General features: G+C 42.3%; 1 protein-coding gene across 2 annotated transcripts in view; it reads right to left on the bottom strand.

Annotated features, from left to right (window-relative positions):
- NOL6 (nucleolar protein 6) overlaps positions 1 to 24,293 on the bottom strand; it is a 1,772,660-nt gene that overhangs the window by 358,998 nt on the left and 1,389,369 nt on the right. The window contains exons 22-23 of one of the 2 annotated variants that reach the window (XM_044078107.1): positions 10,463 to 10,587; positions 6,755 to 7,298 (exon numbers count right to left, since the gene is read on the bottom strand). In XM_044078107.1, coding sequence (XP_043934042.1) covers positions 7,275 to 7,298; positions 10,463 to 10,587 — 149 coding nt within the window. In that variant the 3' untranslated portion in view covers positions 6,755 to 7,274. Of the gene's footprint in view, positions 1 to 6,754; positions 7,299 to 10,462; positions 10,588 to 24,293 lie in introns of those variants that run through there. The other variant, XM_044078098.1, reaches the window with a different exon arrangement.

Raw genomic sequence — 24,293 nt, 5'->3', positions numbered from 1 at the left:
GCCTTAGGAAAAAAGGGGGAATGGAGGGTGGGAAACCAGGACTGCAACAGTGAATACACTTGAACATCTACATGTATGGTAAGTGTACACAACTCTACTATGTTCTTCGTATTTCACTGTTGCAGTTGTCACATATGGGTTGATTGCCAAAGCCCTGGAAAAAGACAAAGGGTGGAGGAAGGATCACAGATTAAGAGTTGGGAAGAAGGCCCTGGACTCGGAAAACAAAGGTAGATTGTAATGCTTTGTGAAATATGGACAGAAGACCAAGTAGCTGCCTCTAGAATATCCTTAGTAGGCACAGTTCTTAGAAAGGCTGCAGAGGTAGAGGCTGCTCTAGTAGAATGGGTCCTAATACCCTGAGGGGGAACCTTCCCATGCTGCAGGTAACAAAAATGAATACAATGAGCAATCCATTTGGAGATGGTTTGTTTTGAAATAGCTTTACCCTGAGCCCCAGGAGCAAAACTAACCAACAACTGTTCAGATGTTCGAAAGGATTTAGTCCTGTCTAAGTAAAATCTCAGCTATCTATGCACATCAAGAAAGTGCAGAATCCTTTTCCCTTTATTTTGGGGATTGTTGAAAAATGTAGGCAGATGAATAGACTGGTTAAGGGTTAAACTGGAAACTACCTTAGGCATAAAGGAGGGATTAGTTCTCAGAGAAACCCGATCTGAGTGAAAAATAATGAAAGGTTCTACTGCCATTAAGGCTTTCAGCTCAGATACCCTTCTAGCTGAAGTAATAGCTAAAAGGAAAGCAGTCTTCCAGGATAGAAACTTCAAATCTGCAGAGGCAGCTGGTTCAAAGGGAGGCAGAGTAAGTTTTTCCAGGACAAAATTAAGATCCAAAGCAGGCGTAGGAGCTCTTCTGGAAGGTCTAAGATTGCTAGCTCCCCTCAGGAACTGCTTCATCAAGGGGTGAGAAAAAATGGGTTGCTCAAAAAAACAATGAGCCGAAATTGCTGAAGTGTGAATTTTGATTGAAGAAAAGGAAAGTCCACCATTAAGCAGTTCTGCTAGGTTTGTCAAGAATGAGGGAAAGAGAAGGATGAGAGGAGTCTTCTCCCTTAGCCAGCATCCAAGAGCAAAATCTCTTCCATTTATCTGCATAGGATTTTCTGGTGCTAGGCCTCCTGGCCTCATGAAGAACTTCAACCACCTGTTTGGAAAGATTTAAAGTATTAGCCAGGCAGTTAAATGTAGAGTTTGAAGAGGAGGATGAAGGAACTTTCCCCCTCCCTGAACTAACAAATCTGGTACCAGGGGAAGATGCCAGGGCTGAGCCGGTGAAAGGCTGCGAAGGAGAGGATACCAATGCTGCCTGGGCCAATCTGGTGCTATCAGAATAGCCTTTGGCTTTTCGTCCCTTATCTTTAGCTGCACTCTGGGAAGAAGAGGCAGAGGAGGGACTGCATAAACTGAGAGATGAGTCCATGGGAAGGACAGCGCGTCCACCCTCCAAGCTTTGTTGTGAAACTCCCTGGTGCAGAAGGTTGGAAGGAGATGATTGGTGTGAGAGGAGAAAAGATCCAATTGTGAGGTGCCCCAATGATGAGTGATGTGATGAAAAATGTCCTTATTCAGTTGCCACTCGTGAGGATCCAGAACATGTCTGCTCAAATGATCCGCCAAGGGGTTTAGCCTCCCTGGAAGATACTGGACTATTAGATGTAAACCCATGGATGCTGCTATGGACCATAGTCTTATGCTTTGTCTGCACAAGGGGTAAGAGTGAGTCCCCCCTTGCTTGTTGATGTACCACATGACTGTGGTATTGTCTGTCCTGATCAGCAGAGTCCCAGGGTAGAGTAGGTCCTTGAAAGCCTGCAAGGCCTGCTGCACTGCCATCAATACTTTTAAGTTTATGTCCAAGTCCCCTGAATGCCCCTGCCCTCCAGATGAGCCCCCCCATGCAACATCTGAGGCGTCTGTGGTGAGAGTCTGGCTGGCAGGCAGTGGGCGGAAAGGCAGACCCTTGTTCTAAGAACAGGCTGTCGCCCACTAGAGGAACTCCATTTGTAGACAGGGAATCAGGGGAAGAATCAAGTCTAAGTCCTGTGTGTGTTGACACCAAAGATTCTTGAGGCACTACTGAAGTTTTCTCATATGCAGCCTTACATATGGGATCATCAAAATATATGAGGCCATGAACCCCAGTGCTTACAAGAATTGCCTTGCAGAGAGCTGTGCCGTGCTTGCCAAGTTCATGAAGTAAGCCGAAAGATCTTCTTGCTTCTGTTGGGAGAGGAATACCATCCGGGTGGCTGTATTCAGACTCGCTCCCAGGAAAACAATCTCCCTTGTAGGAACCAACTTTGACTTCTTTTCGTTGAGAGTGTAACTCAAAGAGGTGAGAATGTTCTTCACGAAATCCAAATCCTTTTCTAGTTGTTCTGGGGAGTTTGCTTGAATGAGACAGTCGTCCAGGCAAGGATAAATCTGAATGTTTCTCTGCCTGCAAAAAGCAATGGCTGGAGCCAGGCACTTCATAAAAACTCTGGGAGCAGTAGATAAGCCAAAGGGCAGTGCAGAGAATTGAAAGTGTTGCTCCCCAGCCCTGAAGCGAAGGAACTGCCTGCAGCTTTCCCTTATTGGTATGTGCAGACAAGGCTCCTTGAGATCCAAAGTTACCAGCCATGAATCCTCGCCCAGCATTGGTAGTAACTGTTGAAGGGTGAGCATCTTGAATTTGGGAATCACCAGAAAAGGGTTTAGAATAGACAGATCCCCTTTCTTGGGTACCAGAAAAAGTCTTGAATAAAAACCTAGGCCTGCCTGATTTGCAGGAACTGGCTCTATAGCCCACATAGTCAGTACAGAAGAAATATGAGTTTCTCCCTCTGCTCAGAGTTCTGGGTATGTCTGGGTACCCTTGCAAAACAGGAAAGGTGTGAAAGTAAAACTTGTAACCTTGGTTTAATATATTGAGCACCCATTTGTCGTCTGTGATGGCAGACCATACCTCTGCGAACCTGGCTAACCTTCCCCCCACAGGAAACCCAGGGCCCGCACAGGTAGGCACAAGAAGGTCGGAGTCATTCAGAATGTTTGCTTTGGGAAGCTGGCTTAGAACTCCTCAATTTAGCAGAAGAAGAATGCCATTGTTTAGCCCTTTGAGGGGCAGAAGCCTGCCCTCTGGAAGATCTGAAACCCTTAGGCCTAGAGTGACCCTACTTGCCAGGATCAGGGAAAGACCAGTTCCTGTAAGGATAATGCCTAATAAACCGAAGAGGATGAACCTGACAGAAATTTTTTACAACTTGCATAGATTTTGTCTTATCTTCCAACTTCTTCAGTACCTCCTCAGCCTTATTACCAAAAAGATTGTCCTTGTGCAAAGGAACATCCAGCAATTTAGATTTAACAGGTTTAGAAAGAGGCTGCTCCCTGAGCCACATGCCTTCTAATTATGGAACCAGTGGCTGCTGCTCTGCAGGAAGCCTCCAAAGTGTCACAACCACAATGAAGAGAATGCTTATTAACTAAAGTGGCAGAATTCAGTAAGTCTTGTAAATCTTTGATCTCCATCATGGAAGGAATATCTCCAAGTTTAGCCTTAATAGCCTACAAAGTATGCTGCTGATACTTATGCATGTGAAAAAGACAATTCACGGATCTAATGGCAAGAGTTGCAGAGGTATAGACTTTTTTTTACGCCACCTGGCCCTAGACTCCTTATCAGAAGGCACAGGGTATTTAGCAATAGCAGCCTTAAAACCCTTGAGGCCTTCAGAAATAATTTCTGGATCAGCAGTAGGGTTTTTAAAAAAGAATTGATGAGATTCAGGAACCCTATAATACCTATCCAATTTTTTGGGGGCAGGAGGAACAGAATTAAGAGTTAAAGAATTTTCCATGAAAACATCATCCACAACTTCTAAAATTGGAGGTATAGCCAAAGGCTTATGCTGTGGCAAATCCAAAAATTCCGGATTCTTTTCTTGGACTGTGGAAATCCTGACATTCCTATTTAAAATGCTCCCTAAGAGTATTCAAAGCATCTCCAAAGGAAAAATCTTCTGGAGGGGAGGCAGAAGGGATAGAGTCCTCAGCATCAGAATCCTCAAAGCCAGAAAAAAGTTGAGAATTTCCTTCTTCACCAGCAGACATACTGGAAATCTCAGAATCTGAGACAGACAAAACATGAGGAGATAATGCCCTAGCACTCTCTGATGGAGGGGGGATGAGAGCCCCTCATCAGGGAAAGAATATCACCAGCCATCTTTACCAACTGGGACTGAGGCACAGGAGGGGTGGCCGACGCCTGCTTATGAGTAGGTTTGCGGCTGGAAGGTTTAGTAGTAATCCGGAGGGACTCGGGAGGCCTAGCAACTGCAGAAGTCTGAATTAAGGTAGTCAGTCTGGTTCTGATCTCATGTCGAAAAGAAGAGGCGTCAGAAGCCAGTACCTGCAAAGCGGCTCCAGACCCATCTGAGGTGGCGTGGAGGGTCTGAAGATGAAATAGCAGCCTGTGGTATGGAGGACTCCGTAAAGGTCTCAGCAGAAGCTTGCGGCTGAAAATATGTGGACTGCAGGGGCTGTGAAAGCGACTCACTGACTACCACTGTGCTGACGACCAATTTTGCCGGTGCGTAGTCAGTAGATTTAACCCTAGGCCTGTCGTGGTCCTTACCTTTGCATTTCCTAGGTATATCCGAAGTCGGGAGACCAGAAGACGCCATACTGATGAACTTAGGCCAGACTCCGAAATGCTTATACAAAATCTTAGCTCTATGGCGTATGGTACACGCGGGTTAAAGGAAGCACAGAGATCGCGGTTAGGGACGTCGTGCTCAAGGCCCAAACAAGTTATACAATAGAAATGGAAATCACGGTGCGGAATCTGTTTTCCACAGGCAAGACAGTTATTGACTTTATCTGACATTCGTTAAAGCAAGAAAAGAGGATCCTCAATGGGGTACTTATCTGAAGGCGTTTTCAACTTGGTAGTTGGAAAGCAAAACGAAGGTAAATGGACGACCGGCACTAGTGCTAATTGCATCTGCTTCGGGCTCTGTGGCAAGGAAGACTGAGGAAATGGCGTCGGCTTGTCTCCCTTTATACCTGATGTTCTGACATCAGTTTTACAACCGGCGGCAGGCAACATCATATACCAAGGACTCTGGTATTTGGGCCGACCGAGGGCTACCAGGAGCCAGATAACCCATATGTGAGGACTGCAACAGTGAAACACGAAGAACATCTACCTTGTGAAGCTCTGATCTGTAAATTCTCACTGCTAAAGCATGCTTATTCCTGGATGAATGGACTTTTTAGAACAAGTTAAAGGCCTCAGCAGAAAGGGGCCAAAGTGACTCCAACAAACACATGTTGAAGGACTCATAGGACTGCTCCCTGGGTGCAATTGTGGGCAAGCTCCAGGTTCACAGTTGGAAGGCGTAATTTACTCTAGCAAATACCCCAAAGTTGGCTGAAAGGAGTACACCACAGTCCACCAAAGCAGAAGACGAATGCAAACTTGACCCCTCATTAGTTTAGGGGATATTGATCAAGGCATCAGCTTTCTTGAAGACAAACATGTTATTGAAAACTACAGCTTTCTTGGAGACAAACATTTAAAAAGGTATAACCAACGTCTGTCTCTGTATACACTTCACCTTCTCAAGGTGCTCAAGCACTGGTCTAGAATCCTGCAGAACACCTTCCAGCCCATCCTTGGACTGCGCATTCTCAAATCACCATCATTTTATGAGATACACATCAGGCCACTAATTTATCTCTCCTGCGTCTTGACGCTGAGTGGAATGAAACTCTGGTACTGCTAACAATGCTTCACATAATGCTCTTCCACCAGACAATAAAGGTAACTCATGTGCATACTCTGGTTCGTAAGACTGTGACCATATTAACAATTTAATAGCAAATATATTCAAGCATCAACTACGACTCGAACATGATTAAACAGCAGAATCAAGATTTGGAAAGTATTACAGGAAGTAAACAAGTGGGAGCTGGGCAAGCTCTCCTGGACCAGTGGATGGCATCATAGGATGTGCCCCCAAGTATAAGAACCAGAGAGAGAGAGAGAGAGAAAAGTCAAAATGTAGGAAGCAGGAGGAAATATCCTTATTGTGCAATTGCCAAGGAGGATCAGAACAGACCCACCAAGGCTGCTACACATCCATTACATGCCTGAATTACTATGAATATGGGTCACTGCTGGAAATTCAGTAGCCAGAAAGACATGCCATTATGTTAGATGAACTTTCTGAAATGCTTTAACAGAAAACATTGACTTTTCAGATAAATGTGATTCTTTTCCTGAGCTACAGAAGGGAGGATGAACTACTCCTTTCTTTTATGGTGTACCACATGGATCCTGTCACACTGAAGAACACTGTGATTACTGGCCAGACTATGGATAATCACTCCTACCAAATTAATGACTTGATAAGGGGGGTTAAGCAAGCATTTCAACATGATTCTATGTCTCATCTGCGTTTTCTGGTTGGGTCCTTTATGCACCTGCAATGACATTTTTATTCTTTTGCATCCATAGTTTACATGTTACTTGGAGCTTTCCCCTGAAGTCTATACATCACAGTTTTCTTGTTAAGATGAATGTTTCAGAAAACAGCTAGACTCTCCATTTAGGCTATAGTGATGAACCCAAACAATGCTCAGATATTTAGATAACTAGCACAGTATGACATGTTGGTTTGAGTGCATTACTAAAGGCCTATTACTTCAGGAGAAATTTGCATATTACCCATGATGCCTTGACAAAGAAGAGGTGAAAAACGTTTATTTCAATATTCAGTTAAGCAATACATAATTAAGAATGCTGAGTCAAGTTCTAGTTATGACAGTGAAATTTAACATGGAGGGCAAAGTATCGTTGGGGAGAATAAACATGCCATTATACACTCACCATCATTTTAAATGATAAACATGCAGTGTTAGGGTTCTAGTTTTTAATGTTTTGTTTTGTTTTAGTGGTGCAGCAGGTAGTCTGGCTTCAGAGCACTTGGTTCTCCAGTTTGCTACTCATTTGGGATGCCTTCTGTGTGAAGTCTGGACATCCTTCCTCTGTTTTGCTGGGAGCTGCTTCCTCCTCCCCTCATTTCACATATGTGACTTAGTTGAACTGGATCTGCCAGCATATGATTATGCATACATTCAGGTCCCTTTCACTTAAATATAATGACGACATGGTGGTGGTTAACATAGGGGTGAACAACGTGGCAAGCAAAACCTTGAGGGATATGCAGGTCACAAATGCAGGCAAGTCTCTGGTCTGGAGTGAAATCATTTCTTCTCCAAGAAAGGTGCCTACATAGAAAGAAAAGGTAACTGGTTTCACCAACTGGCTAAAATAGTTTGTATTTTTCCAGGAGGATAAAGTTATGTGTCAGCATGGAATGAGATTGCTCAACAGTCCTACTTGCTTTGCAAAGGATGACCTGCACCTCTCTTTCCAAGGCTTCGGCATAATGGCTAAACCTTTGCTGTTCCCACAGAGCCCACACACTGGACATCCTGACATAACTAACATATCAAATATAATGGAAAAGTTGAAAACAAACCATCTTCATATATTAAATATTATAGGAAATTTAAAAACAAACCTATCTCAGTGGTCCACTACTCAACAATAAAAGAAAAAAAAAAACATTCAAGTATACAATCAAGGATAAAATCAGAAAGTTGAAAAAAAGAAAAAACTATTAAACTTACTAAAGAAGCCCATTAACTTAGGAAGGCAGCTGAAGCTAAGGACAACTACAAATCCTTCTTTGGTTGCATTAGGAAACTAACAAATAAAATAGTTAACAGTTCTTTTAATGGGATCACCTACTCTGATACATTAGTCATTGCGAATATACTAGCAAACAAATTTAGTGCAAAATTTACTCCAGAGGTCACTATCCAAAGTGCACTTGCCACTGAATCTCAGACCCCCCCCCATCATCATCACCACTAAAGAATACATATTAAAGGTGCTCTCCAAGGCTAAAAACACCTTCTCCACCAGGCAATACACATGACTGTTTAACAGCAACCAAACAAGCGATGGCAGAGCCCCTCCTCAAACTAGTTAACTTGAGTTTAGTCAATGACTTTATCCCAGAGGTTTCGAGTACAGCATTAGTGAGGCCAATCTAAAAGAGTGTTCTCACCACTGACCTTGGGAATTGTAAGCCCATCAGCCTGACAAGTCATATTTGCAAAGTCATGGAACATATTACAACTGACCTGGTAAACTCTGATAATACAAATCTCACCAGGCTAGACCCACAGCAGTTTGACTTTGCCAGAGGTAGGTCCTGCCTAATGTACCTGGTTAGCTTCTTTGAAAGGGTAACACAGGTTGCTGACAGTGGTCATGGCAAGGTATCTGACACCATTCCCCGTGCTAGCACACTTAGTAAGCTTAACGCATTACAAATAGATTTATATGTTGTAAGATGACAGCACAGTTAATGCACTACAAATAGATGACTAAGTGGGAAGATGGAGAGCAAATTGGCTAAAAGACTGATGCAGGTAGCAGGTGCCTCTTCAGACAGTATGAATGTGACTAGCATTGTCCTAGAGGGCTCAGTGCTGAGAGTTCTTTTGTTCAGCTTTCACATTTCTGCTCTCCAGACTATGGAGCAAGGCTTTTGGCTAACCAAGTTTATAGACAACTGAAAATGTAAATTCACTGTCAAGTTCCATCTGCTGTCCAAGTCAACACACACACACACACACACACACACACACACACACACACACACACACACACACATATAACTCCTTCTCCCATCATACAATAGACAATATCTCTCTCCAAAATTAGAATGTTGATAAAGACCTTGGAACTTTGGCTATTTCCCTCTCCTTTGACCATCATGTAATGCCAGTATTTGGGAAGTCCTTCTACTTATCGCAGCTAACCGCAAAGGAATATCATCCAGACCTAAAGAGGTCATTGTTCCCTTATATTCAGTACTGATCAGGCCAGTTTTTGAATACAATGACAATGCCCCACCTCTGGGATGTAACTCAATAGACATATCAAACTAGACAGACCCCAGACTTCCCTAATTAAAACCATTATTGTCTTGCAAACCCTAACCTACCAGAAAAGACTAGAAGCACTGTCCTTTATTCGGTATCTTATGGCTTCTGAGGGGAGGTCTATGCCTTGCTTTTGTGCCATTAGGGACCTAGTGTCATGGATTTCTTGCATCTCCACAAATCAGACAGTCTCAGAAATACCAGAACCAGGGGTCTAAATCTTGATCATGAAATAAATAAAACATGGTGGAGAAACAGACTCATTACATAGTGCCTTTCCCACCTCTGGAATAGAGTCCCTCTGATAATTAAGCAGTCTGATACATTATGTTCTTCAGAGATGATTGGCTAGGTATTCACAAATCCATCCCTGGCTTGACTGGCCAAGCACTCCTTGAAAAGGGGGGTACCATGTAAGGGTGGGTGCTGACAAGGTGTAAACTTTTAAAAGACTCAGGTGCCTGGTATTTTTTAACGGCCTAGGATCCTGTAGTGTCTCATTAAAACCAAGTTTTGTGTGTCCTGCATCCACTCAATGCAAGGGTAGGGCTCTACTTTTACTGTAATCCGAAATGAATTAAGTGACAATCAGAGAATAAATTAATGTAGGGATCTGTTTAAAAAGTCCATTTTTTTAATTTACTTTTTATTATTGTACAGTCATGAAGTACTACAGTTTACAAAGCTAAAAAGAATGATGAGGAAAAACAGCCCCAAAGCAGGGATATTTTCAAATATTACAAAGTCATGCGTCTGGAGCATTTCTCCCCGGGCATCCGCTGAAAACTGGCTTGTTCCAAGTCGGACTTTCAAGGTTAACAAATGCTAAATAAAAAATAAAATAAAAAAAAAAATTGCTACCACTCCTTATAAAAAAGAAAAACTGAATCAATATGTATTTTCTGAATAAAACAAAGTCTACTAACTGCAAGCCTGTTGTTTGATGACCGCAATTCTTACTCTGTTACAATAAAATTTAAAACGGGCAAAACCAAAGTGTAAGGCAAAATTAGAGTTATCCCTGAAATTTAGAAAGGAATATTTGCCAGTAAGCATTCAAAGAGATGCAGCTTTATATTTTTAAGTCAAGTTTCACTGACTTTATCTGTGTTTGTTTTCTATGCTGGAGTGCCTTTTCCATTGATAAGCTAAAAATTAGTAAACTGTTTTTTGACAGGAATCAAATGGGCTGGTTTGACGAATACACTGTAAAAGCATTATTTGTTAAGCCAACACAAAAATGAAACATTTCTCAATAGTGAAGTACAGTTTAAGAAAAAAATTATTATATTAAAAAGAAGTATTCCACATCTTAACAACTCTGAAAAAAACTCTTGCATAAACAGGTGATCTGTCTTCTCACCCAACAGGAAATATAGGCCTATAATAGTCAAATAAAACTTGCTCAGAACACAGAAGAATGTGACTCTTACTTGAGCAGATGGTTGTTCCTTGGTCCACATGGAGCCCTTCCTATCCTTAGGGGTAGCAATGAACAAGACAGGCAGCTGGGATCTTATGGTAAGAAAATCATTCTTTATTTCAGGATACTCTACATCTAAAACACAAAACAAAATACCGTGATGTTAAAAATACATCCTTCTCCTGACAGTGCTGCAATATTACTAATGCTAACCAAGTTGTGAGACCCCCTACCAATATTTGATACCTGCATATACTGTATTTTACAGATGTTGTTACTAAGAAAGACACTGAGACCTGAAAAGAAACACCATTGTAATTGTTAATCATAAATCATATTCCAGATTCAATGTAGATATGCTTTTTTTCTCATACAAGGAGCAATACATGAAAAGATTTGCACAATAAATACTGAAACAGGATACTAACACAATTCTGAATAATTAAAACCAAATGCAATTATGAGCACTACATAAATTTGCCATGCCACATCTGAAATGGCAAACATTCTGTGTTAAAGTGTTATCTGTGTCTCGCCTACAAGGCAATCTCAGACCCTGCCCTACTAGAGATGCTCCATATCTGTAAGTCTAACTCCTCACACAGTACCCGTTCAAAAGGCCTGAACCTAATATGTGACATTAACAAAACCTGCTGGAAAGACAGGTTTGTCTCCCAGAGGCTGCCCCGTCTCTGGAATAGACTTCCCATACATGTCAAACAGAGCACCGCACTGACCCTCTTCAAGCACAACCTTGATGAGTGGATGAGAAACCACAAATTCATCTCAGGGGTTCCACCTGTATCCCTTTGACAGGGGGCGACAGGTGCTGACCGAGGTTTCTTTTTGGGGATAAACTCATGGCTAGGCTTGCAAGGGAACCCAAGGCCATTAGCCAAGTAACCTCCTATGATCTGTGACATACTCATTGACTTTAAAACAAATTCACAGAATAACTTTCTGTCCTAGCAAATCAGCTTCCAATCCAACATAAAATAATTGTGTATTTTGTTTTTGATAAATAAGCAAGTACATACGTACTTATTTTAAGTGTTTCTCAGGAATGTAAGCAACAGAGGCAAAACCACAGAATAACATTTAAATACATAAAAACATCCTCAAAACTTGCTAAGCATATATATGCAACAAGAAAGGCTAATAAGCAGGTAAAACTGAAAAAAAAGATATGAGAGTACTCAGTCCATCAGTCAGTCTACAAGAGGGACATCTGCAGGCTGTGGAAATAACTACGTGAGTATTTACCACATTGGCTGATTTGCAAGGTAGCCCAAGGAAGCTCCTTCTTGACAGCCTTCTCACTATAGCATTTTTTTTTACACACTGAGGTGCCCCTGCACTGGATAAGGAAGGTAAACTAACCCTATGATCCCTATTACCTGGTCCCCAGGTACAGGTAACCATCCTAGCCCCAGATAATCTGCCAGCAGAATACATAAAAACTGCAGCAGATGTCCTAGCTATCTCAGTCTCTGTTTTAAACGTATCCATTTGTGAATGCTATGCATCCATACACTAGTAACAATGTTACATTTTCTCAGTTCACAAAGGAAGTATGTTCACCAACATCTCCAATTAATGACCCATAATTATACTATCTTCTATGTCCAAAATCCTTGAGAAATACATTCAGTCCCAACTCCTCAGCTACATCGATGATAATTACCTGTTATCCTAAACTCAACATGACTTTCTCCCCATTACAGCACTGCTACTGCCCTCCTTAAATTTACCAGCACTGTGAACGGCACAGAAACGCATGCAATTTGCATCTAGTTTCTTCCTCAACCTATCCAAAGCCTTCAACACAGTATCACACCAAAACCCTTACACAAACTCTTGGCCTTTGCTAACTATTCACTCTGCTTGTTCCAAAGCTACCTAAATAACTGATCCCAAAAGATGTGGCAACAGTTGATGCAACATTCTGTCACCATGTAGAAAACGGCGAAAAAGGGGAGTGATGATGATGACATTACTGACTTGCAACAGTTCGCATGCACTAGTTGTGATGAAAAGATGAAAATTCACAACAACATTTTCCATTATTGTGTGCATGCATTAAACATAAAAGCTGCATCATAATTTGGTCATTTATTCACTGACGCACAACATACTTGTATACTTTTCATTTCCTACATGCATGCCTAATGTACCCAAAGACACCATTTATTTTTATGAACTCTACTTCCACCATTTTTGAATAATCTCATTTCTAAGACTTCTATTTCATTTAATGTATTCTGCACTTCTTTTATTGCTGGTTTAATTTTTGACTTCCATTTTCATGTAATTGCTTTTTTGGCTGCTAACAACATTAAACTTAAGGCTATGCCTTTTTTTTAATCTGGACTCTAAATCAGTAGCAATATCTCCTCTGTTAATATAATGTGTTCCTCAACAACTGTGTCAGAACATTTAGCAAGCAGTCATTAAACCAGTAAATCCATTTATTCTTAGAAAATGTGCTCCCAATTTCCTCTCTTCTTCCCTTCCCATCTCCAACAACTCCTCTCCACTCAAGGGGAAAAGATCGTCTGAAGTCTGCTTAGAGTATACAAGTTCTTATGCAGACATTTCCTGCAAATATCCTAGATCTTGTGGACTTTGTTGCATATCTAGGGGCCTTACAAATTCCCTCCCGTTGTTCTTTTTAATTAGCTGTTTTAATCTTTCTTCCTAATGATTTTTAATCTCCTCTGAATGATACTTAATAGTCATCATGCAGTATTTTATATGCATTACTAATTATCCCTTTTTGTATAATGCTGTTTGTCCCTGGTTCCACTAAAAACCTTACCAGAGATGGTCTGTCATTAAGTCTTCCCCTCTCTATACATATATTCTGTCAATAATCCCTCATGTGGTACAGCCCTCTGTAACCTACTGGTCAAACACCTGCTTAGCTTTATCCAATTCTATCACTTTTCTCATCCTACTTATTTGTACCAGAAGTATGGTACCTTTGTTGTTAGGTTCCTGCAGTGGCTTCCTGCCATATCGCCCCTGCCTTTTGAACTCTTTGTTTGCATTCCTATTGGCAATATCTCCTTTCTCTACTCCATCATTGTATTACTCTTTATAATACTGCCTGCTAATTTATAAGTGTAACATTCTGTACAACTACTGATATTCTCCTTGAGGGCTCGCTTTCCAAACTCTAATCCTGTGGCATTCCTCATACTTTCACTTCATTCTAATGTCATCTTTTTCTACTCTGATCTATAGCCCTCTGCTTGTTTGTGTATGTGTACATATATATGTGCATATACACCCAAGAAAATGTATCAGTCTTAGTTGCTTAGATTTAAAGTATACCTTTAGATCAGATAACTCTAATCCCCCCTTTTTATGGAAAAAAAAAATCAATTTACCCCACTTTATTCTCGCTCTTCTCCCTTCCCAAATGAATTCTTTCAACTATTTATTGCCGTCCACATCTTCTCCTCTGGTTGCTAAAGAATGCTTGGCATCTGTTCAAGGCCATAGGAACTAAAAAGAATGTAACTTCATGTATCTTATCTATGTCCATGGCAACAAGTTTCCAAGATCTTTTTTTTTTTTTTTTTTTTACTTTTAAATCTCCTACATTGTCTCTTCCCACACATCCTTAGCCAGTGCAGTAAAATCCTTTTTAATCAGTAAGCCTGAATACTTTACCTTTCCATGTCCCCAATAAATATAGGTTTTCTTCTTTCGGCTTTTCCCAGTTAGGGGTCACCACAGCAGAACTCCGGTGCGCTAATGATTGGCAGTAGATTTTTAAGGTGTCGAGGTGCCAGCTCGACGCCCAACCTTCAACGAAGGCACGCCCATTCAAGCATGTCTTTCGAAGGCCACTAAATTATGAGTATGCAAATAATTTACAGTTATAGCCTTTACCTTCACTTACTTTATATCATGAAAATACTCAAAACGCTCCTAAAATATCCTACAGCACAGTAATGTCATACTCAGGACCTCCTAAAATATCCCACAGCACCTTAATGCCTCAGGATTTGTCAAGTACAACATAATACCATCTGAAAACAGAGCTAGTTTTCCTTGATTTCTGCACCCATTATATACCTGGATTTGTGAATCTCTTTTTTTTTTGTCGCTTAAGATATTGCAAATAAGAGAAGAGAGGACATCTCTTCATGTTTCCTCTATTCAAACAGCCTTTCAGAAAGGGCATCTCCCAGTTTTATTTTTGCCTATGGTCCACTATAAATTCTTCTTAATAACTGCACTATATTTTTTGGGAAAGCGAAAGATAATACTGTTCTACTCATGAATTCCAAGCAGACCCTATACAAACACTTTCTCTGCATACAAGCTAATAAATATTTTTATTCAGTTCACTCTGAATCATCACTGCTCTGTTAACATTATGAAATGTTTGTCTCCTTTCCCCCAAAAAACTGATCCATATGTGTCAGATTTGGTAACATGTTTGCAATTCTCCTAGCTAATATAGACACTTTGTAGTCAAGATTTAAAATTGTTAATGGTCTATATGATAAAAGGTCTGTGGGGTCCTTGCCTTTTTTCAATGTTACTATGACTGCTGCCTTCCTCTATGCAGCAGGAATCAGCTGTTTAAAACATTAAACCTCATGGTATTTTTTTGTCTCTAAATGAACATTCTGTAATGTGTAGTTAGTACATTTCTTTCTTCCTTCCTTCTAAGAATGGCCCTACACCCATCAGCAGAATGGATGTCCTGGTAAATCCAGCAAGTCTGTAATTGTGTACCCTAGTTCGAGGCTTTCCAGGTGTGCTCACTCACTTTGAGAGTCAGGCTGAGTACTGGGGAGATAGACAACTTCTCCTTCATCTGGAGTATGAAATTTAAAGTTTCTCTACAACTGCCCAATACTGTAGATGACAAAAAAAAAACCACACTTGGATGCATAAGAGCAATAAAAAGGAATCTATGAGCCTGGTTTTTGTGTTCTGGGGGACTTTCTCTTTTCTTCAATGTTGTCTTGACATGGAGTTGGAAAATATAATTTTGTGTGCGGGGGTGTATTTTTTTCTGCAAAAAAAAAAATCTTGTTTTGAGGTGCCTCAGTGTTACAGGTAGCTTTTGAGGTTGTGTGACCAAGCATTTGTGATATGAATACAGGTGGTCTGAAACCCTACAGTAGAAACAAAGTCATAGATTGCAGCAGTGGAGGGTATATGCACTCTTAGGAATGAAGACTACTAAATGCAAGAACTTGTGCTAAAGGAGTGTCCACAGAAGAGGAAATAGTTTTCTTTCCTGATCTAGTTTCAAAGTTGTCAGTCACCTAAGCCCAATGCAGTTTCCCTTTCTAGGAAGAATTCTGGGAGGTGAGGGGGCACTCCATATGAGGTTTTTGCTTAGCTGAGTTCATGAATTCAACAAGACAGCTCAACTGTTTTTCTACTTTGGTGTACTTAACAGGTTCATACGTGTTTACTAGCCTTTTTAAGCCTAGCCATGCATCTTAAATATCTGACAAGTTCTGGAACACTTGTAAGTGTAAACAGGGGCTTGAGAGATGAAACATTTACAAGCAGCAGGAGAAAATGACATCAGCCAAGCAAACTCTCTATATTTGTGTTGCAAACTGTACTGTGTTTTCCCATCATGCAGCCAACTGCCAATGGCAAGAACATTGAAGGTTCATTTATTCTGGGGATTGTTGCTGTTTTGTTTCAGAAATTTGTCTGTTGCAGACATCTGTATCCCAACAAGGTCCATAATGCATATATTCACCAAACAATACTACCAATATCTACTCCAGCAGTCAAGGTTTCTTTGGCAGTTGGGTGCTTCAGGACTCACTATTCTGAATCTTAATCTTTGTTTCATGTTTCATTTTGTCTCTTGGTCTCTGCCTTTACCCACCACAGAGAGTCTCTCATAATCAGATGTGACTTATTTACATTCCCACTTCTTTCCTTTCTTTTGGACTTTCACTCCACCTACACCAGTCAGAGTGTATCATGTTTATAATTTTATATCCTTGTGGTGTTTATCCTTCATTGCAGATATGCTTCCACCAGTGATCCATTTTGTTGAATGGACTGCCTGACTGCTGGGATTGAACCCTTTTCAGTGGAGGTCCAAAGGAAAAGTTCTAGCCAAAAAAAAAAGAAAATAAATCAGCAAAGCCCAGACGGCTTAGGATTCTTCCTAGGAATTGTTTCCATAGATGTTTTTAAACCCAAAGCAGTCTTCAGAAGTTTTCCTCAGGCAGACAGCAAATGCTGGAGGTACTATGGGTAAGAAAGTGATAAAGTTTTGGGGAGTGTAATGAGCTGGCAGATTTTAAAAATTCCCTACAGAATACTCTGGCAGAAATATTCAGGAAGAAAATGGCTTTAACTCAGGAAATTATTAATTTAAACAAGGACATAGGATCTGAATCGCCTTGATATCATGGCCTTTCCAAGCTTAATGCTAATGACTGCCAGAAAAGCAATCAAAATCTAAAGCAACTGTTAATGAAGTACTGAATATTTGTAAATGAGATACGGGAACTCAAGGGAGAATTCTTCAGGAAAGGGAAGGAGCACATTTCATAGAACTAAATGGAATTTGTGGGAGTAACACATGTAGAATAATGTTCAGTAGGAGGAATTAGGTTTAAGGGAAGGTAGGACTTGAGCAATTTATGTAATGTTGGAGTAAATGACAATTGTTAAAAAAGAAAGAAAATACACATACAAACTATAATGATTGCAAAAGAAAAATGCTAATATTGTCTGTTTTCTTTTCTACTAACACATATGCACCTATGTCTTACATTAAAATTTAATAAAAGTGTTTCAAAAATGTAAATGATATATCAAAATCAGCCAAACAAACCACTAAAAAGGCATTTCTCTAGGGAGGTAAAGCCCCTAATGCACTTCCATGTGGTGATTCCTCAAACTCCTTACTCATGCATAGCAAAGCTGACAAGACTACAGTGACTCAGATGAAAAGCAAAATGCATTATAATTACTATAGTTGACCGAATTAGAAAGACTGGTCCATAGACCCATTTCTGTCTCAATATGAACATAAGGCAGTGACACAATGGGACACAGTAACACCTCAACAGAGTGTCCTTAATACAGTTATCACAGATACATTATAGTATAATAATGTATATTTTTCCCATTTTACTAAAATAAATTAACATCATTAGCAATACTAGCTTAGTTATGTATGTGAAATGTATTATTTTGTATTACATATCATGTCTAATAAAGTGATATAAGGATTCTCACATGTACAACAAACCTTTTGACTGCAGTCTGGTTTTAAAACAGAAAGGTGGGCTGTAGCCCGAGACGGTACATTTAACTTATGTCAATACTACACTGACATTTATATTCCTCCTTCAGGTGAGACCATTTCCTTCTGCAACCAATACTAACTTTTAGTTATGTACTCACCATAACTTCAGATGTTTGGGATCCATCTCGCCTACATTCTGACTGATGGGTTCGGAGCCGATCCCTCGGCTCCATTCTCCACGCTTTATGCCAAAAGCGCAAGTCTCTTATTGGCTGAGCTTACTATATCCCAGGATGCACCACTACCAGTCCCCAGATCTAGTTTGTCCGCGATACATGCACACATGCACGCATTGCTTATATAACATCGTCAGATGAAACAAGATAAAACAGTAGAACTCAAAACCGTTCAATCTCTTCTGATCTCCAAGGCAGGGGGAAGGAGGGTGATGGATCCCAAACATCTGAAGTTATGGTGAGTACATAACTAAAAGATGTTATGTGATCCTATCTGCTACATTCTGACTGATGGGACAGCGTCCTAGCACCTGAATCCTGGGTGGCTCACTGGAAAACACTCCTGAGTACCGTGGAACCAAATGATGCTCGCCCTTTAGATGCCACATCCAATTTATAGTGGGAAATGAAAGATTGGACCAAGTAGCCGCAGCACAAATCTCCGATATAGACTTGGAATGAAAAGCTATAGAAGTCGCCATAGCTCTGGTAGAGTGAGCTTTGATAGATGTTGTAAGTTGCTTATTCAAGAAGAATAAGCCTGAGTTATACAATCTCTAATCCATTTGGAGATAGTAGCTTTTGTGATGGTTTTACCCAATTTATTGTCTGAGAAGGACACAAACAACTGGTCTGACTTACGAAATTGCTGAGTCCTGTCTAAATAGATTGCCTGTGAACATCCAATTTATGGAGAGTGTATTCTGCTTCATTGGAGAATTTTGGGAAGAAAACTGGTAGCTCTAGAGATTGTTGGAGACAGAGATTAGAACAGACCTTTGGGACAAAGGATGGATTAGGCCTAAGTGATACTCTATCCTTGTGGAAAATCAAGTACGGTGGTTTAATAGACAGGGCTTGAAGCTCTGAAACTCTTCTTGCAGAACTAATTGCAACTAAGAAGGCAGTTTTCCAAGACAGATATTTTAACTCACATGTAGCAGCCGGTTCGAAAGGGGAAGATGTTAATGCAAAGCACCAAATCAAGATCCCACGCACGGAGGATGAAAAACTGGGGGTCTTAACAGGCCCGCACGCACTTTAATGAAAGTTTTGCATAGTCTGCTGCTCATCAATGGAGGATCCATGGATTCGTGGAATTTAGAGATAGCCGCTAGTTGGACTTTAATAGTAGAGACAGAAGATCCTTGATTAAACAGGGATGTTAAGAATTTCAAAACCTCTGGGACTGGAGCAGTGATAGGGTCTAAGCCCCTGAGTTGAGCCCAGATAGCAAACCTCTTCCACTTACTGAGGTACAATTTCTTAGTGGTGGGTTTGTGGGCTGAAGATAAAATGTGAATAACTTCCGGGTCTAATGTGTGACTTCTGACTAAAGTCGGAAGTGGAGGAGCCAAGCTGTCAACTTCAAGGAGTGAAAGGACTGATGCTGTCGTCCCGACTGATGAATTAGCAGATCCGGAGTTAGAACTAAAGACCAAGGATTGTCCACCGCATGTTTCTTCAGGTAGGAAACCATACCTGACGAGGCCAGTATGGAGCAATCAGTATCATTGTGGACCCCAATTGAGAAGCTTTTGAATGACTTTGGAGAGAAGTGGAATCGGAGGAAAGGCATAAAGTAGCCCTGTTGGCCAAGGTTGTGCTAGAGCATCCATAGCTGCTTCTCCTTGATGTGGAGTCAAGGAGAAGAACCTTTGCACTGTTTAGTGGTGTTGCAAATCCCCATCTCCTGAAAACCTGAGCTGCTACTGTTTCGCTTAGGGACCACTCGTGAGGAGAGAGAATTGTTCTGCTTAATCTGTCTGCCAATATATTTGATTTCCATGTGGGTCGCTACCAAGAAACGGCTGGTAGCTACAGCCCATTCCCACACCCTCATGGCCTCTCTGCAAAGGGGTAAGATCTGGTCCCTCCTTGTTTGTTTAGATACCAGACCACCGACATGTTGTCTGTGTGGATGGCGATTATGCCCTGAGGGAGAAACTTGTGTAAGGCCTGTAGGGACAGAAGTATAGCCCTCATCTCCAATACATTGATGTGGAGAAGAGTTTCGCCTGGGCCAGGAGCCCTGAACTAACCTGCCCAGACAATGCCCCCAACCCTGTCTGGGAGGCATCTGTCGTCAGGGTGACCACTGGAGAGGGAATAACAAAAGGACTTCCTTGATTTAGATTGGATGTCTGAAGCCACCAGCGAAGGTCCCGTTTGCATGTTTCTGTAATCATAATGGGATGATTGAGGGAAGGTCCTGAAAGGACCATTGAGTTGACAATAGCCACTGAAGAATCCTCATGTGCAATCTTGCCAGAGGAACTAGAAGAACCGTGGCAGACATCGAACCTAAAACTTGTAGGACCATCCTGGCTGGGGCTTTGGATCTTGAAATCAGGGCTTGAACTTGGCCTTGTAAAGTTTGGATCCTTTCAGTAGGAAGAAAACGCATCAATTTTGAGTCTATCTCTGCTCCTATGAACCTTATGCGCTGAGAGGGCAGCAAGACAGACTTTGACCAATTGAATGTAATTCCCAGGGTAGCACCCAGGGAGATGGTGGCTTTGAGGTTGTCCATTAGTAGATGCCTGGTGGTGGCAGTCAGGAGCCAGTCGTCCAGATAGGGAACACTTGGAATCCAAGACTCCTCAGGTGAGCAGTCACTACTGCCAAACACTTGGTGAACACCCTGGGGGCTGTGGTGAGACCAAAGGGCAGTGCACAAAATTGGAAATGACTGTCTCCCAGGCTGAAGCGCAGATACCTCCTGGACGCCTGATGTATCGGTATGTGATAATAGGCGTGAGGTCTATGGAGCACATCCAAACATCCTTCTCCAACAATGGGAGAATGGACTGTAACGTGACCATTCGAATTTGGAGATTGGTTTAGTCTGCTGAGATCCAATATTGGTCTCAGGTCCCCTGTCTTTTGGCACTAAAAAGAACCTCGAGTAATTTCGGATCCGATCTGGTCTGTGGGGACCGTTGGATGACTCCTTTTCTAGCAGCTTTAAAGCTTCTGCGGCTGCAATTTCCCTTTGACTGGGTGGTGTGCCCGGGATTTTGTTGCACGGTGGGGGAGAGCATGTGAATGGGATGGTGTAACCTCCGGCTATCATCCGAACCCCCCATCTGTCCTGAGTGATTGACTCCCAGGCTTTTAGGTGCTTGGCGCACCCGACTGGCTCGAGCAGCACAGCCGGGCAATCCCTCATGAGGTGTGGGAGGCTGAAGAGCCACGAAAGGACTCCAGAAAAATTCCTCTGCCTCTGGAAGGGGAATCTTCCTGCTGTTGAGGAAAAAACTTATGTGATTTACGGAACCACATCTTCCTCCTCCTTTAGCCTTGGGATAAGGCCGAAAGGGAGTGGAATAACAGGCACCTCGGCAGATAAAGTTTTTCCCTCTTGCTCACAGCGGGTAAGGGTGTCTTTAACCTTAGGTCCAAACAAAGAGGACCCATCAAAGGGAGCGAAGGAAGACTTGAAGGCCTCCGGAGCCAGGCTTGTCTCCGTAGAGCCACGCCTGTGCCGCATATGAAATGAGCCTCATGGACGAGTTAGAAATTGACGGGATAGCCAACTGAGAGCTAACCGACTGGGCTAGCTGCTCAGGTAGGTTACCCGAGAGGGAATCTGACAGCTCCTTGACCAGATCCCTCTGAAGCCTGGTAAAATGTGCCAAATAATTCAGGGACCTTAAAGTAAAGGCCGCTGAAGTCAGGGTGTCCATGCTCCTAGACTCCTTATTAGGAGGATGGACGGACGTTGAAGCCTCTGCCACGTCCTGTTGTGTAGCAGATGCCACCACCATGGCATCTACAGCCACGCCTTTAGTCAGGAACTCCTTCTCGGGTGGGGCAGACAAAAATTTGTTAGGACGAGAAGGACTGGTTCCACGGTATCTGGATGTTCCCGCCCCCTCCACAAACTAAATCCAGGAGCTCGGCGGAGACACCCAGGAGGCGGAGGGCTGAGCCCCAAAGGCCTTGAGGAGCACTGACTCATCAGCAGAGGGGTTTGGATATCCAGCCGCCTCGTTGTTTGAGGATCTCTAAGATGTCTGCAAATGAGACATCATCCGACCTCCGCATCATCAAGATCAGTGTCAGATGTAATAGACTCGGGAGTCCACGTGCTTTCCTCTTACGATCTTCTTCCTTGGGGGTTCCTCTGAAGACAACTCCGAAGAACCCTCAGGAGGACCAGGAAGGTGCCAGTAAAGCGGAGAGATGGCGAAGACTTGGCCAAGGCACTCCTCATAGCTCTGAAAGCCGGACCCCAGAATCCTGGGAGTGTCCGTCCCCGAGCCATGATAGCAGACGGAAGTCCCGCAGCCGGGCACCGGAGGGAGGCTCGGAACCGATAGCATAGGTCCCAAACATCACCCCAGGTCCAGCCGAAGAAGTCCGTGTACCAAACTCGGACCCGAAGGAGGTTTGGATGAGGTCGGTGAGACAAGGTCGGGTTGATTAAGGGATTCCTAAGATCTCCACCGGCACAGCACCTGCTCCGGCGGGCCGGCGGTCGGAGGAGGAATAGCAATGAGATGGGCGGCTCCAGCCAACTGGGTCGGAGCCGAAACAAAAAAGACTGGGGACTGGAACAGTCTTTGGAGCACCCTGTCTATATCCGAATCCGACATCCTCGATGACCTAGAGGATACTGAACGGGTTCGAGATGGCCTGTCCAACGGCCCCAAAGGGCTAGGGGAGATGACTATCGGCGAATACGTTTCCATCGGTGCCGAGGAGGACTTTTGTCGGCTCCGAGACCAGTGGAGCCGGCGAAGGTGACCCGCCTCTCGATGCCCCAGCCATGCCAGAGGAGTCGAGACTGGTGGCATCGAGGCAGACGCTCCAAAGTCCTTGGAGCCAGAAGCCTGCCTATGTCTTTTGGCGGTCGGATCCGACGGACTGGTCGGAGCCGCCCCCTTTTTAGCTGGAGAAGGAGAGGATGCTAAAGCTTCTTCAAAGGAGGGTTTTATTAAGCCTTTAAGAATGAGTTTATTTTTCCTCTCCTGGAGGACCCTCGAGGAAAAAGCGTGACACACACTGCATGACTCTTGTAAATGTTTTGCACCCAAACAATAAACACAGAGAGAGTGGTCATCTGTGATTGACATTTTAAAATTACATTTGGTGCATTTTTTAAAGCCCGAAGGCCTAGGATTCTGAGACATTATAACAATAATGCAGTAATTCTCTGACAGCAAGAACAACACTATCCTAACTTGACTTTCTGACTTAACTGACACTACAAAAATCAGTTTACAACTGCCGATTAGGTAAACAATCCGTAACAACAATTAACTCAAGGGGATCTTAAAACCCCAAAGGTTTGAGAGGGTTGACTGACCGGAAAGGCCCTACAGATGAAGGAGGCCTGAAATCAGAACCAACGCCAATCACACTACAAGTTTTCACTAAAAACTCCAATCACACACAAAGGCACAGAGTAGCCGTTAAAACAGCTTTTTATGATAGGAACAGCAAATTTCTGACAGAAAAAAGTAAGTTAAATACTACTCAGCTCAGCCAGCTCGAGACCACGCGATCTGGGGGACTGGTAGTGGTGCATCCTGGGATATAGTAAGCTCAGCCAATAAGAGACTCTTTGGCATAACCCATCAGTCAGAATGTAGGCGAGATAGGATCACATAACATCATTTGTTTTCTTTTCAAACTCATTTTGCACTTATCTTGCATACATTTTTTTCTTTCTTTCAAATTGATCTCAAATGCATTTATTTTGTATATTTTCTAGATTTATTTGACATTTATATTATTTTATCACTGTATATTTTATTGTGAGTGGTACTGATCTACTATCGTAATTTGTATTCTGTGCAGTTTTTCTTCCTGGGCCTCCGCTTAAAATGGATTCTTTCCCAGCTGGAATTTCCCAGTAAACAAAGGTCAATTAATAAATAAATAAATGAAATATGTAATGTGTTGTTGTTAAATGTGATACATTTGTTTATGATTCTTATTTCAGGTGGCAGTAACTTCAACGCTGCAGGTGATGTTTTTTCTATTTTTGTGCATGCCAGACATCAAGCTGTCATGGCTGCCCATTTGTTTCCCACTGAGGCAAAAGCTCCGATGTCTATTCATTCCCTTCCAAAATAAGAGCTACTGGGGCCCATTCATTCTTCCATTGGGCAAAGTCAGTCAGTGACATGGCCATTAACTCAGCAGCCATAAGAAGATTTATGTTTTTTTTAAACACAGGTCCCTAACCCAGCACCTTTGATGGTGATGTAGGCACCTGCATCACCACAGGAGTTACCAATCTTTTACATGTGCCTTGCCAAAAGTGCTAGCATCCCAGCTTGGGTAGCCATGCCCATGTCTCTCCCAACATCCATGGTAATCTTGTTGGGGACAGT

Source organism: Protopterus annectens, chromosome 1.part1, assembly GCF_019279795.1.
Source record: "Protopterus annectens isolate FY-2018-M chromosome 1.part1, PAN1.0, whole genome shotgun sequence".
In the NCBI taxonomy this organism is placed as follows: Eukaryota; Metazoa; Chordata; order Ceratodontiformes; family Protopteridae; genus Protopterus; species Protopterus annectens.
Note: the sequence above shows the minus strand (reverse complement) of the source record. Positions and strands in the feature narration are given on the sequence as shown.